This window comes from Alexandromys fortis, unplaced genomic scaffold, assembly GCF_014885135.2.
Source record: "Alexandromys fortis isolate MF-2015 unplaced genomic scaffold, M_Fortis_MF-2015_v1.1 scaffold_381, whole genome shotgun sequence".
NCBI classification, from domain to species: Eukaryota; Metazoa; Chordata; class Mammalia; order Rodentia; family Cricetidae; genus Alexandromys; species Alexandromys fortis.
The window spans coordinates 319,189-336,780 of NW_026068276.1; the positions used below are offsets into that span (position 1 = coordinate 319,189).

At 36.4% G+C, this 17,592-nt stretch overlaps 1 protein-coding gene across 1 annotated transcript in view; it reads left to right on the forward strand.

Moving 5' to 3' along the window:
* The window catches only part of LOC126494651 (bile salt sulfotransferase 2-like), a 32,516-nt gene continuing 14,924 nt past the window's right edge, over positions 1–17,592 (forward strand). The window contains exons 1-5 of the mRNA XM_050132095.1: positions 1–8,053; positions 9,354–9,562; positions 9,900–10,015; positions 14,105–14,124; positions 17,327–17,421. Coding sequence (XP_049988052.1) covers positions 7,921–8,053; positions 9,354–9,562; positions 9,900–10,015; positions 14,105–14,124; positions 17,327–17,421 — 573 coding nt within the window. The 5' untranslated portion in view covers positions 1–7,920. The remainder of the gene's footprint in view (positions 8,054–9,353; positions 9,563–9,899; positions 10,016–14,104; positions 14,125–17,326; positions 17,422–17,592) is intronic.

A 17,592-nucleotide genomic window follows, 5' to 3' on the forward strand; every position in this document is an offset into this window, starting at 1 on the left:
GTATATGGTACTTATCTAAGAGATGTCCATTTCTTTTACATTTTTCAATTTTGTGACATACAGGCTTTTGTAGTAGGATCTAATGATTCTCTTATTTCCTCAGTGTCTGTTAATATATCCTCCTTTTCATTTCTGATCTTATTAATTCGTGTGTTCTATCTCTGCTTTTTGATTAGTTTGGATAGGGGGTTGTCAATCTTGTTGATTTTCTCCAGGAACCAGCTTTTTGTTTCATTGATTCTTTAGATTGTTTTCTGTTTCTATTTTGTTGATTCCAGCCCTCAGTTTGATTATTTCCAGTCTTCTACTCCTCCTGGGTGAGTCTGCTTTTTTTCCTAGAGCTTTCATGTGTACTGTTAAGTCTCTAATGTGAGCTTTCTTCATTTTCTTTATGTGGGTACTTTAGTGCTATGAACTTTTCTCTTAGCACTACTTTCATAGTGTCGCATAGGTTTGGGTATGTTGTGTCTTTATTATCTTTTAAATTTAAGGAAGACTTTAATTTTTTTATTTATTTCTTCCTTGACCCATGGGTGGTTCAGTAGCTGACTGTTCAGTTTCCATGAGTTTGTAGGCTTTCTGGGGTTAGAATTATTGTTAAATTCTAACTTTATTCCATAGTGATCCAATCAGACACTGGTGGTTACTCCAATTTTTTTTGTATCTGTGGATGTTTGCCTTTTTACCAAGTATGTGATCAATTTTTGAGAAGGTTTTGTGAGATGCTGAGAAGAAGGTGTATTCTTTCCTATTTGGGTGGAATGTTCTATAGATGTCTGTTAAGTCCATGTGATTCATTACATTTGTTAGTACTCTTATTTCTCTCTGGTTGTCCTGTTCATTGGTGAGAGCAGAGTGTTGAAATCTCCTACTATTACTCTGTGGAGTTTGATCTGTGATTTGAGTTCTAGTAAAGTTTCTTTCACATATGTGGGTGATTTTATATTAGGGGCATAGATATCACTGAGAATTCATCTTGATGAATTGTTCCTGTTATGAGTATAAAGTATCCTTCTCCATCTCTTCTGATTGATTTTAGTTTGAAATCAATTTTGTTAGATATTAAGATAGTCACACCTGATTGTTTCTTAGGTCAATTTGCTTGGAAAACCTTTTCCCAACCCTTTACTCTGAGGTCTGTCTTTGAGGTTGAGGTGTGTTTTTTGTAGACAGCAGAATGTTTGATCCTTTTTTCATATCAATCAATTTTCTTAACATGTGCCTTTTTATAGGCACATTTTATAGGTGAATTGAGTTCATTAATATTAAGTGATATTAATGACCAGTGTTTGTTAACTCGGGTAATTTTTTGGTTGTACTGTTTGTGTGTTTCCCTTCTTTGAGTTATGCTGGTAGAGGGTTGTCAGATGTCTGTGCTATTGTGGGTGTTGTTGGCTTCATTGGGTTGTGTTTTTCCTTCTAGCACTTTCTGTAAGGCTGAGTTTGTGGCTACATATTGTTTAAATCTGTTTTTGTCATGGACTATCTTGTTTTCTCCATCTATGGTGAAAGAAAGCCTTGCTGGGTATAGTTGTCTGGGCTTGCATCCATGGTCTCTTAGTGTCGGCAGCACATCTATCCAAGACCATATGGCTTTCATGGTTTCCAGAGAAAAGTCAGGTGTAATTCTGATAGGTTTGCCTGTATATGTTACTTGACCCTTTTTCTTTGCAGCTCTTAATATTCTTTCTTTATTCTGTATTTGTGTTTTTATTATTATATTGTGAGGGAATTTTTTTTTTTTGATCCAGTCTACTTGGTATTCTGTAAGCTTATTGTATCTTCATAGGAATATCCTTCTTTAGGTCGGGAAAGTTTTCTTCTATAATTTTGTTGAATATATTTTCTGGGCTTTTGAGCTATAATTCTTCTCATTCTTCTACCGCTATTATTCTTAGGTTTGGTCTTTTCATGGTGCCCCTGAGTTCCTAGTTCTTTGTGTTAAGAATTTGTTGGATTTGCTGTTTTCTTTGATCAATGCATATATTTCCTCTATTGTATCTTCAGCACATGAGATTATTTCTTCTATCTCTTGTATTCTGTTGGTAATACTGTCTCTGTAGTTCCTATTCTTTTACCCAGATTTTCCATATCCAGCCGTCCCTTGGTTTGTGTTTTCTTTATTACCTCCCTTTTATTCTTCAAGTCTTGAACTGTTTTCTTTACCTGTTTGATTGCCTTTTTTTAGTTTTCTTGGGTATCTTTGAGGATTTATTAATTTCTTCTAACTTTTTGTGTGTCTTCTCTTCCATTTCTTTAAGGGAGTTTTTCACTTCCTGTTTAAGGGTCTCCATCATTTTCATAAGGTTACGTTTAAAGTCGATTTCTTCTACTTCTTTAGGAATAGGGTGTTCAAGTCTTCCTATTGTGTGCTCACTGGATTCTGTTGTTATCACATTGCTTTTCACATTTTTGGAGGAATTCTTGCATTGGCACCTGCCCATCTCTTCCTTCAAATGCTGCCAGGAGAGTCTTGGTGTCTTGGTCCAATCTTTGCTGTGGCTGTCTGTGTACTTGGGGGGGGGGGTTCTTGGTCTGCCCTCTCTTAGGTCCCCTCAGCACTAGAGGTGGCTCTCAGATCCCCTCCACCCTGAAGCAGGCTGAGATGGGGGATCCAAGGACCCCACAGATGAAAAGGAGTGCTTGTGGGCAAGATGGGATGGGGTAAATAAAGAAATTCAGTAGCCAGGAAGGCATCCAACTGGATGGCCAGAGAAGTTTAGGAAATTGAAGGGGGCCTGGACTTTGTTCCCTGGGACTGGCTGGCTGGGTGACCACTCACTCACCACTCTGGATGGATCTCCTTGCTCATTATTTTCAATAATTTCCCTCAATCTTTCGAATCTTTTTATCACTGCCTTTTATAAAATCTGAATCTCCTGCCCAGTGAATGTCCTCATTGAATATTTGAAGGTAGTAAATTTGTCCAGTATAGATAATGTCTTATTTTTGGACATAATATTTATGGTGTGCATATTTCCTTATTGGAGAGATATCTTATCCATTAATCTATCATAACTTTTTGACAGATCCCAATTATTAAAGTCATCAGTTTGAATTCTCTCAGATAATGTCTCAGCACCCTTCAACATTGACTGGATTTTTTCTGTCAAACTGATGCTATCCCTCTTCTTCTTATTGATCTTCAAAACTAGCTGTTCATTATTAGTCCATAAAAAAGTGTATCATTCCTAAAAGTGCAGCATTCTTGGCTCTGTTATCAAACCATTTTCTTAATGAGATAATATGAAAAACAAAACCAATCTCTAGAATCAAATAAATGGATGAATAAGGAAAATCATTTATGCCTTTCAGAATACCATCCAAAGCATATACAAAATAATTATTAAACTCCTGAACTATTATTGCTGTTTTGTAGTTTTTCAGATCTTACCTATTGTAAGGCAAGTACAGTAAATTGGAATACGTGTAATAGTCTTTATTCGACAATATGTGTCACAGTTGTAGCTATGTGGCCAAGAGAACAAACTGTGGCACACTACATGTGGTGCTTACTTAGGTACTGAAATATATGCTTTGTTTAACAAATTAAGAGCAGTTATTAATGACTATCATAGTGATTCTGAGAGTTGCTGACTAGAATAAGAAGAAAGCCTAAAGTTCTGTCAGTTGTGAGTCAGGGACTGTGCATGCCACAAGGATCGCTGGCTGCAGAGGCAGGAGCATGCTCAAGATGGAACTGATTAACAGTGACAGATGAGGGGGTGGAAGGTTGGTTGCCAGATGCTAGCAGGGAATGCACAGAACTGGCAAAACAGGAGCCACACAGAGGTGCCTGGGCATTCTGAAGAGAGAGTATGGACGAAGCCCCACACCAGGCTGGGCACCAGATGAAGCAGAACATTTTAAAGGGTGAGCACAAGTCAAATAATCCCAAGATGACTCCAAGGTCTTTCTTTATTAAAGGCAGAAAACTCATGGAACAAGAAGGGGAGCTATCCTCAAGATGTGGAGCACAGGAACAAGATAGCAAGCATTGTGGGCTGGATTGTGGCTTTTTGGGAACCCAAAAGTCACGCCCCAACCTGGTCTAGCCTTCCTAATGTCATTGGCTGAAGGAAGTTCCCAATCAAGGAGATTTAAGTGAGCAGTGGACATAGATGATAATACAAAGTGACTGTGAATAAGAAAGAATAAATATTACTAAAGATGTTTGAAAAGATATAGACTCTGGCTATCTAATATTTATCTAAGATCACATACAATGTGCATGTATTAACATGTATTTTAGTGATGTTTTACCTTTTATACTGATAATACTACCCAAGTACTATGGACTATATATCAAAAAAGACCCAGTACCATGCAAGACAAATCTCCTCTCAGGATTTTGGTCAGGGTAGCCTAAGAGACCTCCAAAACATTAACAGCTATTGTTACCCTTGATTGGCTCATAGAACTTGAAGCTATGACTCTATTGCTGAAGAGACAAAGCAAATCAGCCACAGATATTGGGGAAATTGAATTAAAAATGATCTGGTACCATGTTTCTGAGAAATGGCTTTCAAAAAATTAAAAAACAGCCAAGAGAGAGGAGCAATCACTTATCCTACACAGATGTGATATCTGTGATCCGTAAAAATAACTGGATTTCAGGTTATCTTCGATGGTGCAATAGTGGTTCTTTTATCTTGGGAAAATTTCAATGCTGTGTAATTGAACTAAGGACTCATTCAAAGAGAGGAAAGCCATGTCTGGTACTTTAAACACAGCCAACCATTTGGGCCTGGAGAGGTCATAAGTTCAAGTGACTTATGAACCCATTGCTGCCAGTTTCCTAAACAAGTGTACTTTCTAGCTGTTCTCTAAATACTTGTCTTTATACCCACAGGTAAATAAAGTTCTCACTCCTCATAAAGAAACTTCTTTTTTCAATATATAAAGATTATCATGAAGTCACACAACTTGTCAAAATGTAGAGAATAATTGACTTTAATGTGTCCAATGCCAACTGATGCATCTCCAGTATATCTCTTCAACCTATGGCTTGGTAAAAACAATGGAATAGAGGACAGAAAGACTTCAGAGGCCCAGGATGCCCATCAATAGAATACATCCCATAGCCATGACAGGCAAATATGCCTATAAACTTTCATTAACATATTTAACAAAAAGAACCACCATAAAGGTATAAGTTGGTAAACAAATGAGGACGGGCAAAATTCTACATGGTCTTACCTGTAGACAAAAGAATACAACAGATCATTGTCTGCTGAACGAGGAAGAATCTGCTGCCTCTGGAGTGGAAATATTATACTGAATGTCCAATCCCAAGTGCTTAACTAAGGCTATATTCCCATACAAACAGAGCTAATTTGACTCAGTAGGTCATAGATACATGTAATACCATACACATAGAAGTGAAAATTGAAGAAGGGATCATAAAGATGAGAAATGGAGGGATGCAATGGAGGGGAAGAAGGATATGGGAATCATATAGTACAGTTAGGGAGCTATGAGTTTCTCAAAAACGCCAACTACACATTCAAGATAAAGAATGTTACATGACAGCATTTGGTATGATCTCTGTAATTTTTCTGTAAAGGTGAAACTATTCTGAAAGCTAAATTGTATCAAAAACATTTTATTTTTATTATTTAATTTTTAAATTTATTTATTAAAAAACTATATTTTCTCATTTTACATAATAATCCCAATTCCTACTTAATCCTCTGCTACAGTTCTCTCCACATTCATGTCCACTCCACCTGCATCCACTTCTTAGAGAGGGTAAGGCTTCCCATGGGGAGTAGACAACACATATTGTTTTGAGGCAGGACCAAAGCCTTCCACTATATATAGGGTAAGGAAGATACCCCTCCAAATAAAATGGGTTCTTAAAAAGTAAGGATAAGCAGTGGGGATAAATTCTGGTCCCACTGTCAGGGTCCCCCCAGTCTGCCCCAGTCATATACACTCACATTCAGTCATTGTCACTCACATTCAGAGGGCCTAGTTTGGTCCTATGCTGGAGGTGGTAGTTTCCCATTAACTCAGGTAAACTCCATCAGGGGTATCTCCATCATGGTCTTGACCTTATTGCTAATATTCTCACTCCTTTCACACTTCAACTGGACTTTGGAAGCTCAGCTCTCGCTCCACTGTGAATCTCTGCCTCTGCTTCTATCAGCTGCTGGATGAAGGTTCTATGATGACAATGAAGATAGTCATCAATCTGACTACAGCACAAGGCTAGTTCAGGCACCCTCTCCATTATTTCTTAGGGTCTTATCTGGGGTCATCTTTGTGGATTTTTGTAAATTTCTCTAATACCACATCTTGTGCTAGCCACATAATGGATCCCTCAATCAAGATATCACTTTCCTTTCTCTCTGTCACTATCCTTCCCCATCTTCCCCATCCCTTTCTCTCATCTTGTCCTACCACCCTTACTTCTCCCTTCACTTTCCGCTTCTGCCTTCATTCTGTCCCCACCACCATCAAACATAGTTTCTTATGAGATTTTGTCTATTTCCCCTTCCCAGTAGGATTAACATATATTTCTCTTGGGGTTCTCCTTGTCACTTAGTTTCTCTGGGGTCATGGGCTCATTATCCTTTGTTTTACATCTAGTATCTGCTTATAAGTAGGTACATACCATACTCATATTTTTGCATCTGGGTTACATCATTTGAAATGGTTTTATTTAGTTCCAACCATTTCTGTGACAATTTGTAGATTTAATTTGTTTCCATAGCTGAGTAGTATTACATTGTGTAAATAGGCCGCATTTTTCTTTATCCATTCTTTGTTTGAGGAGCATCTAGGTCGTTTCTGGCTATTGTAAATAATGCATCTATTAACCTAGCTGAACTAATGTCCTTATAGTATAATTGAGCATCTTTTGAGTATATTCCCAAGGGTGGTGTTGCTGGGTCTCAGGTAGGTTGAATACCACACACAAATACTACCATCAAAATGTAACATTGGCCATTAATATCTCTTAATACCAATGGGCTCAATTCACCTAAAAAAATAAGCAAACAGAATACATGTGAAAGCAGGACCCACCCTTCTGCTGTATATAAGAAATACACCTAAACCTCAAATAAAGATTTTACCTCAGTGTAAAGGGATGGAAAAAGATTTTCCAATCAAATGTACCCAGGAATAAAAGCAGAAGTAGCTATCCTAATATCTAATAAAGTAGACTTCAAACTGATAAATCAGACAAGATGGTAAAGGACACTTCATACTCATCATAGGAAAAAAATCAATCAAGATGAAATCTCAATCCTGAACATCTATGCCCCAAATACAGGAGCACCCACATATAAAAAACAATAAAAAATTACTAAAGCTTAAATAGCACATCAAATCCCACATGGTAATAGTAGGAGATGTTAAGACACCATTCTTCTGCAATGGGCAGGTCAACCAGATAGAAACTTAACAGAGAAATAAGAGAACTAGCAGATGCCATGACTCAAACTGATGTAACAGACATCTATAGAACATTTCACCCAAACACAAAAGAATATACCTTCTTTGCACCTCATGGAACCTTCTCTAAACTTGACCACATACTTGGTAACAATGCAAACCTCAACAGATACAAAAGAGTGAAATAACCCTCAGTGTCTTATTGAAAACATTTTAAATTATGGTTTTTTTCTATGTCCAACTACTTGTTATTGAGTTACTGGTTTGGAGTCATAACCTCAACCTCACAATTTTCCAGAATGATTTCTGAATGAGTTCACAATTGCTTAATACAGCGACCTTTGGATGACTGTTGCAATATCTATTTCTTGCTACCCATATTCCATTTCGTAACAAACTATGGGATGTTAATGATTTATTTGTCTACACTGTACCTTTTACCTCTCATAATTTGCTATAATCAAAACAGGGGGCCAATATCGGAATCCTAAGAGCACCCAAAAAGAAGTATTTGCCATGTCAGACTTCCTCTGGTTTGAAGGAATACCTTTCCCTGTTCTAGATCATGAAAAAGAAATTATTGGAGAGTGCCACAATAAGTTTGGATTCAGAGATGAAGACACAGTCATACTGAGTTACCCAAAATCTGGTAAGGACCATCACGGAAAATGATCTTAAGTGTCTGGGAAAGGTTAGAGCTTTTATATTTACTAATTTTGGTGATGACTGGAGTGCTTTATGTATCTCATATGTTCAACACTCTGTGGGCTTGGTGAGTGAGAGTATTTCCACTTAATGAAACAACTCTACCCTAACCTGTGGGATCAGAGTACCAACTTATAGACAGTATAACATAAAGCAGTCTCTGGCATTAGTCTGTTTCTGGCATTAGTGTAGAAAAGAAAGTGGAAGAGCGGGATTGATGAGAATTAACAGAAGAAATAGCACCTAGAGGAAAAGGCATGGTTGTAAGAATGTACGGAGAAGAGGACAATGACAGGTAGAGGAATTCTCCAGTAAGACATCTGAGTAAGTTCACAACTGCTTAAATAGTAACCTTTGGCTGGCTGTTGCAATATCTACTCTTTTCCTAATTGTAGCACATTTCAGAACAAACTATGGGATGTTAGTGATTTCTTTCCTACACTATATATTTTACTTCTCAACCTTTGCTACGATCTAAACAGGTGACCAAAGCTGGAATCCTAACAGCATGCATATTAGGTCCATGGACAAGGACACGAACCTTGTCTAGGTAATGGAAAGAGTCTCAAAACTGAAGGAACAAAAAAGACATCATGGGCAATTGAGGGAGGGTTGTTTGGTGGGTGCCAAAAGAATTGAGCGTGGGTAAGTACTAGGTTGCTGACATTGAAACTGTAATAACATGGTGAAGCAAGGGTAGTGGAATGCAGGTAAAGGATCCAGAAGATAGCCCAGAGCAGAGCTAGAGAAACATCCTTTGACAAATAAGCATATAAACACAGATACAAGTGTGTGTGTGGGGAAAATAGACACAAGGGAATTTATTTACCTTTACTGTAGCAATACTCAACCACACACAGCGATGAGGGTACATCTCAATGGCAATGTTTTAAATAAAAAGAGCAAGTTTCATGGACAGATTCCACAGTTGCATCCCTGGGAAATATCTGAGAAAGGTTTATTCACTGTACCAGAATGTAGAATGATAAGGGCCCAGAACTGTAGGGGATTTTCAACTGGTAGGTGGGTTTATTGAATATAAAGTCTCAACTTTGCCAGGTAAGCATTGGGAATGTCCTGGAGAAATATACTTTGTACTTAAACCATGTGGACATTGTGAAAACCACATCTCTGTGTGGTTGGAAACATCTGCACTGTAAATTGAATAAAAATATTTCAACTTGAGGCCTTTTTTCACAATCAGTGTTTGAATGAATGACTATAAGTTTTCTTTTTTTCTTCAGGAACTAACTGGCTTGTTGAGACTGTCTGCTTGATTCAAACCAAGGGGAATCCCAAGTGGATTCAATCTGTGCCTATCTGGGAACGCTCACCCTGGATAGAGTCTAAAAGAGGGTATCTAGAATTAACCAATCAAAAAGGACCACGCCTCATGATTTCCCACCTTCCCATCCATCTTTTCCCCAAGTCTTTCTTTAGTTCCAAGGCCAAGGTCAGTGTCCATTTGTTGACAAATCTTTAATCAAATGCACATTGAATTTATTCTACCAAGAAGCACCCTGTTTATATAAGATATCCTTTTACAGTGGGTGTTTTTAATCATCTCAGTGACTTCAGTAAATTTGTTTTACATTTCTATAGTCAAATTAGATTATCAAAAGATATTATGATTATAGATAATTTTCACTTCTGTATATATTTTGTCCAAATAAACAGAATAAAAGTTTTTTGGAAACATCATGAATATTTGATTGATATCTCACATAAATTGTGCCACTAAGTTTGGGAATATGTATATTGACCTTCATTTACATTTCTTTCTATTTAAGGTTATCTGTGTCATCAAAAATCCCAGAGATGTTCTTGTATCTGGTTATTTTTTCTTTGCTAATAAAAACCTTATTAAGAATCCAGAGTCATTAGCAACTTATTTTGACTGGTTATGGTGACTATCCTGTTGAGTCTAGGAGCTGAAGGAGGTTTACATACATATGTATGATGTAGCTTAGGCTGAGTTTGAACTTTCCATATTACCAATGACAACCTTGAAGGTCTCCTCCTACTGTATCTACCTCTTCTGTCCTAGGACTTCAAGTACCTATTTCCATATTCTGTTTATTTAATGCTGGGGCTCAAACACCCAAATCCATATAAGTTAACTAACTTTGCTATATCCCTATCCTATTGTATATTATATAGCCTCTACTGGGTTCCATCTTATTCCTCTACATTCAACGTTTTTGTGGATTCAAGGCTTATCAGAATTTCAAGTCTAACTGTAAAGCCTGCCTATTCTCATGCACAACTGAAAACAGGGCACAGTAACAGTTTTGACACACCACCCTGACAACATTTCCAGTACTAATATAGATATTATCATTTATGCTATGCTGGTTTAAATGACAAATGCCTTCACAAAGACGCAGGCATATGAATACTTGTTTCAAACAGCTGATGATACTATTTTAGAAGATTTATGAGGCACAGCCTTGATAGTGAAAGTATATCAGTGAGTGTGAGTTTGAGAGATTAAATTATTAAGCCACTTCACCAGTTTCCTTGCTCTGTTTCTCGGAGTTGAGGAAATGAACTCTCAGCTTTCAGATCCTATACTCTACCTCAACATTTGTTCTAAGATCTCTGAATACCCAGGCCAAAAATAAGCTTTATCTTCCTTAAGTTACCTTTTTCATAGTATTTTATCACAGCAAAAAAAAGATAAAAATGTGATTTTTTTTTTTCTTTTTTTTTTTTTTTTTTTTTTTTTTTTTTTTTTTTTGCCATGTGGATTTAGTTCATCAGGTTTGGTAGCAAGAAATTTACCTATTCACTCATTTTAATATTCTTTGATGAGTTACTGAATTTGGTTAGAAAGGTTTTGGTGAGAAGTTTTTATCTATGTAAATTATAGGCATTATTGTGTATTTTTTTGACTTTTTGTCTGCTTTGTTTTATCAAGATGATACATCACAGAAATATTTTGTTGGTGTGACTTCTTTTATGGAACAGATCAAAAAGCATTCTTGTTCTCTGAAGATCTAGAAGAATTCATCAGGCTGTGGCTGATCATGCAGAACACTCTTTTTACCAAACAGCATTACTTGCAAATGTCACTGTAATGAGTATTTAATCTGGTTCAGGGCCTCTGGCTTCTGATAAATAATCAGTACTAGAGCCTCATCCAGATTCTTCTCAGATATCCTACCAATGCTCAGAGTCATCCTGTAGCTATGCTTCCACGGGACTGGGCACTTCCATATTATCCATAAATTCATGGATAGTCTCTATATTGAGGTAAACCAGCTCAAGACCATTACTCTGGACCTTGGTGGTAGATGAGTTGAGCAGACCTGATCTTTGCTGTGTTTTCCTAAGACACCAGAGCTGCAGGAAAGAGGGGGTGGTAGGCCTGATAAAGTATGTTTATTTTATTTTATGTGTAGAAGTGCTTTTCTTTCATGATGTATGTTGAAGTATATGTGTCTAATGCCCACAGAGGCTGGAAGTAGGCATTGTGAGCTATCATATGGGTACTAGAAATTGTATCCTGATTCACTAGAACAGACTTGTATTCTTTTAACTGCTGAACCTTCCCTCCATCCCTACCTGTTTATTTTCTTTCTTTTTTTTTTTTTTTTTTTTTTTTTTTTTTTTTTTTTTTTTTTTTTTTTTTTTTTTTTTTTTTTTTTTTTTTTTTTTTTTTTTTTTACATTTGACTTTGATGTGAGGAACAGAGGCGCGCTTCCCACCATCAGGCTAACTTTACCCGAAATAATTACATGGAAACTGTATTCTTTGGAACACTGCTTGGCCCATTCATTTTAACCTCTTATTGGCTAGCTCTTACATATTGATCTAGCCCATTTCTAATATTCTCTGTAGCACCACAAGCTGGCTTACCAGGAAAGATCTTAACCTGCTTCTGTCTGGAGTGGGAGAATCATGGTGACTGACTCGGCTTCTTTCTCCCAGCATTCTGTTCTGTCTACTCTGCCTACCTAATGTTTTGTCCTATCAAAGGCCAAGCAGTTTCTTTTTTAATTAACCAATGAAAGCAACAGATTAGAAAGAAGTCACTTGCACATCATGACTTGGTGATTTTTCTCTTGTCAATTTAAATATACTTTCTTTGTTTAATTATAATATTATTATGGGAGTTTCTTTCTGATTGTGTAGTAGGAGTTGTGGGCCTCTTCCCTCAGCCCGGCTCCCAGCTGCCTGGCTAGCTTATGCTCCGAAATAACAACACACAAACTGTATTCTTTTAAACACTGCTTGGCCCATTATATCTACCCTTTTCTTAGCTAACTCTCGCACCTGGACTAGCCCATTTCTAATAATGTGTGTAGCACCCCAAGGTGCACTTACCGGGAAGATTCTAGCCTAAGTCCATCCTGGGTCAGAGCTCCATCGCGTCTGCCCGGCAGAGGGGAGCATGGCATATGAACTCACTTCCACTTGCTCCCAGCATTCTGTTCTGTTTACTCCACCCACCTATGTTCTAACCTATCAGGGCCAAGCAGTTTCTTTATTAATTAACCAATGACCTTCCTCCATCACTGACTGTGTCTATGTTATGTCCTAAATTCTGCCAATATCTGAATTGGCATCTGTTCTAACAAAAACCCACCTAGAGAAAAAAGGGTTTATTTTATTTTCAACTCCGAGTTAAAGTTTATTATCAATGAGAAGACTTGTCAGGAAGTTAAAGTAATATGTTAACAGTCAAGAACATGTAGACAACTATATTTACACTTGCTTTCTTGTCCTCAGTTAGCTTTCTCTTCACTTATACTTTTCTGATCCCCCATTAGTAGCAAATGAGACCAAACACAATGTGATTCACCTTCTAAATCATCCATTTACAATCCAGATAATCACTTAATAACATGTCCAAAGATTAATGTGACATAAGCAATTTCTCCTTAAAATTCTGTTATAAGATGTTTATAGGTTGAGTCTAGTTAACAGTGGAAACTATGCAATACAATGTCTCTTTTCTTAAATTTGGGAAATTGTTTTTAAAATGTTTTAGACTGATGAACCTTAGATTTGTACTTTTCATAGAGTCACAAATATCTTAGAAATCACACTCATATCTTCTTGTTATGTTATCTTTGCTCTTATTGTACTGTCCCACATCCTTTGTCTTGCTTTCATACTGTGACTTTTTCCCTTTTTAAAACATCTCATTTATTATGACCTGATGAGTATGTTGTCTTCAATGTCTGTGTGGGTACACACATTTCACAGAACATATGTTCTAACCTGGGAACAGCTTTGTGGAGTCACATGTGTGCTTCTAATTTATGTGGATTCCTGAGACTGAGAACTGCTTTTCAGATTAACAGGATACATACTCTAACTCATTGCCGTCTCTATTTACTTCATTTATAATTTATTTATTTTTTAAATTATTTTGTGCTCATTTCCATTTTTCATTGTCCAATATGGCTTACTTTTCAAATTTATGCAATTAGGAGCTTGAGAAATGGCTCAGCGGTAAAAAAAACAAAAAACAAAAAAAAAAAAACAAAAAAACCCCCACATGATTCTTTTCAGAGGAGGGGAGTTTATTTCCCAGCACTTACACACAGAGTGATTCACAGTCTCCATGACTCCAGCTTCAGGAGAACTGAAACACTTTTCTCATCTTGGCAGGCACACACACAAAGTCTCATAATCATAAAAATCTCACAATCATATACAAAAATAAAAAAATATAAAATTTTAAAATTATTTCATTAACTACAAGTTTCTAGGACCTTTCATATTCTCCAAATATCTACCTATAAATCCTATTTCTTTTTCTACCCCCTCCTACTTCTCCCCATCTCTTTCTATATCTTTCTACTTGATGATTTATTCCCCTCACTCTGTTCATTAATATGTTTACTGATGATGTCATACAACCTTGAATCGTATCTTTATTTGATTTCACTCAACAGATGAAGGTGTTGAGTAGATTCTTCCTTTCTAACATAATATAAGATATTCTTTCCATCTCTGTCATTGAATCTTGCTTTCTTCCTAGCACACTTAACCAGGAAGCAGGTATTTACTTCTCTTTTTTTTTTTAATATTACTACCCACTAACACTCAGATCTTGTGGTTTTTTGTTTTCAGAGTCAGCCACCAAATTTCATCACTTGATATATAGCAATTAAAATATAACAAAATATCAAATATTCAGGCTGGATAGGATGGTGCAAACCCGTGATTGCAACACTAATGTGGTAAATATTTCAAGGCCATCTTGTCAACAAGACTGAACCAGCCTTGTTGACATACCTTTTGCAGTCCCTGTCCCCCAAAACACAAATATCTTTTAAAACAATTTCCAAGGCAGAAGCCCTGTTAATTATTATTTAGTTATGTGTCATCGGCTTATTTTTGGTTCCCTTACTTGCAGCTTTTTGATTTGAGTCAGGAAATGTTGTATCCAAGGTAGAATAGTAATACACTATGTTCTTGAAAATAACATTGAACACCTAGACATCTCTTGTCACTATCTCCTGAGTTTTGGCATTACAGATAAATAAAAGCTTGACTTTTAGCTTTTCTTTTGATATGTATAGATATGTGTATTTTTGATAGTTTGAATGCAAAAGTGTAAAAGTGTGTGTTCTTGTGCTAAAGACAGACAATACATCAGGTGTTGAGCTTTAATATCTACCTTGTTTGAGACAGTCTCTTCTAGTTCTTTGCTGTGTATGTATGAGATTAGCAGGTCCCAAGCTTTTGGGATTTCTCCTATCTCAATATCCAATGCTATAGATTTCTGGGTATTCATACTCAGGTTCTCACACAATCAAGGCATTTTTTTTTTTACTAAATCATAACCTAACCCCAGTTTCAATCACTTTAAGTGACTTAATACTGTCATGTATTGTCATTTCTTTTTCTGTCTACAGTCTCTCCATAGATCATTTACCTCCAGTTTTCACTCAAATCTTAGACACTTTGAATTCACATATCCTATTGCTCCAATCCTGGCTTAACTCTTGTTTTTTTTTTTCTTGGCTTGATTAAGTTAGCTTTTCAAATAATGAGGAACAACAACGCAAGTGTGGCGTAGAGGCTAAAATATTAACAGAGAGGAAAGCTATTCCAGGAACAGTGATGACACTGTAAATGTTGAAAACACATCACAGTAGCACTGGGAATGCCAATAAAGCATTGGGGAGAGTGTGAGAGTCTATGCCTGGGAGGTCTCTAGTATCTGTGTTTTGGAAGCTTGTGTCTTGTGGAGACACTATTGAACAATAGAGGTGAATGCCACTGGGAGGTTAATTCCCTCAGAAAGGGTTAAGAAAGTTCCCCAGACATGGTGACATTTAAAAGTCCAAATCTGGCTATGCCCACACCACTCTGGATTTCTGTATTATTGTGATCAGTTTTCAACAATTCATGTCTATATCACTGCATGCTTCCAAGTGGATGTCTCCTCGTGGCATTAAAAGTAAAGTTGTCAGGTGATAAGTTTACTAAGAAATTTAATCTTATCAGCTCACTGTGTTATTTTCGAACTTAGTCACTGCTATGAGGATGACTCTCCACAGTGAAGGCACAATGTGGAAACCATGAACTTGGTGAATTAATCACAGAACTTGAATTTTCTCTCTGAGAGAGTAAAAATTTTTCAGCAGTCAACGAGGGGGACTAAACTGAACTCTCTGCAGCCTGCAAAAAAGGAAAAGAAACATGCACACACTTTCAGAGTCTTTTCATCATCATATCTCTTTATTGTTCTTTCTTTCTTCTTTTGCTGACTATATATCCCAACTATATATCTCTCAGACAACATAAGCATTGAAATATGGTTACATTCTATTTTTCAAGTGAATTATTACAGTGAACATAGGTTAAAATACATTTTTTCATTTCTTTTATATGATTAAAAATACTACATTTACAAATGAAAACCATTATCTCAACAAGTCACATACATTTGTATCTAAACAGCACATTACAGATGAACAAAGTTTAGACAAGCAACATATTTTTAATCAGCAGGCTGCATTTTGTGATTTCAATGAAAGGATCAATCACTTTTGTTCTTATCTCAAAAGGCAATATTACAAGGAATTTAAAAAAAAAATCACAAACCTAAACTTTATATATGAAAGAGTCATCTCTATTTTAAATCCTCAAGGTGCATACCCGTTAATAAACTGCTTTTTTATATCAAGAAGCTGATGGCAGAAATGGGCCCAAGGAATTAATAATCATCTTTGATCACTAACCCATTCTAAGAATAAAGCACATTAGCTAATAATAACAATGATACAATTGTTAATGTTCTTTGACGTCAGTGAGTCCCTCACTAAATTCTGTGCATTTTTAATTTTGATTCCCCAGGATTTTTACCTCAAAATTATTAACAGAAACATATTATCTATACTTCAGTCATATTTAAAGCTTTATTTAGCTATGATGTACACCAAATCCCATGAATACATCTCTTAACAATAAGTCTAAAATTACTTCAGATAACTTAGCTTTTGAGACACAAATGTTTTTCTTAATCATTAACCTAATCCACAGTCTATATGACTCCCCATGAAAAACTAGCTGTGTGACATTTAGTTCTTCTTATCATCTATTCTTTCCAAGCCCTGCTTCATCAGGTGCAGGGACAACACCATATCTTGTTTTTACCTATATAACTTTCACATTATACTATTTTCTATCATAATCAATTACTATATTTACTAAAGACCAAACATCAAAATCCTGTTTAAACTAACATTGTTATTGTATAAAATCATTACTTCTGTTAAATAGCTCATCTTGTGAGGAAATATTTTTTATAATGATCCACAGGTAAAAATTCCCAGTAGAATTGTATATTTCCATGGGATAATCATACTACATTAAAGGGAGTGGTGATCACTTCATGCCCATTCACAGAATGACACATACCAGAGAATAATGGCAGCAGCAAATATGTAACAGCATACCAGTATAACAAGGGGCCAAAGTATCTGGAGCTTTTTCTATCCAAATTTCACCCATCAGAGCTTTGCTTCAGCGTGGAACAACCTCATGAACTTTTTTTTTTTTTTTTTTTTTTTTTTTTTTACCACCCAGTGCTCTTCTGATATAGCTACTAGAAAAACGTTATATTGAATACTGTAAATAATCTTTGGACTTTCCTTAGTAAAGCTGTCTGACATTTTCAGAAAGGTGAAGAATACCAGACAGACTTCACTTTTATTCTATGTAATCAAAATTTCCTCCTCCCCTCACACAGTGATATATGGATCATGGTTTGAACATACCCGTGCCTGGCTTTCCATGAGAGCAAGGGACAACTTTTTACTAGTAAGCTATGAAGACATGATAAAGGTGAGTATCATTCTCACAGCAGCCAAACAACCTCCAACAAACCACTTCATGCAGAACCCCACATCCGTCTTTCCCCATCCGCCTGTTCTGTCAGTGTCAAGTTCATGAACAATTACTTAAAGTGAGATTATGTTCTATGTCGTTGTGGACCTGCATCAAGGATTTGATCTC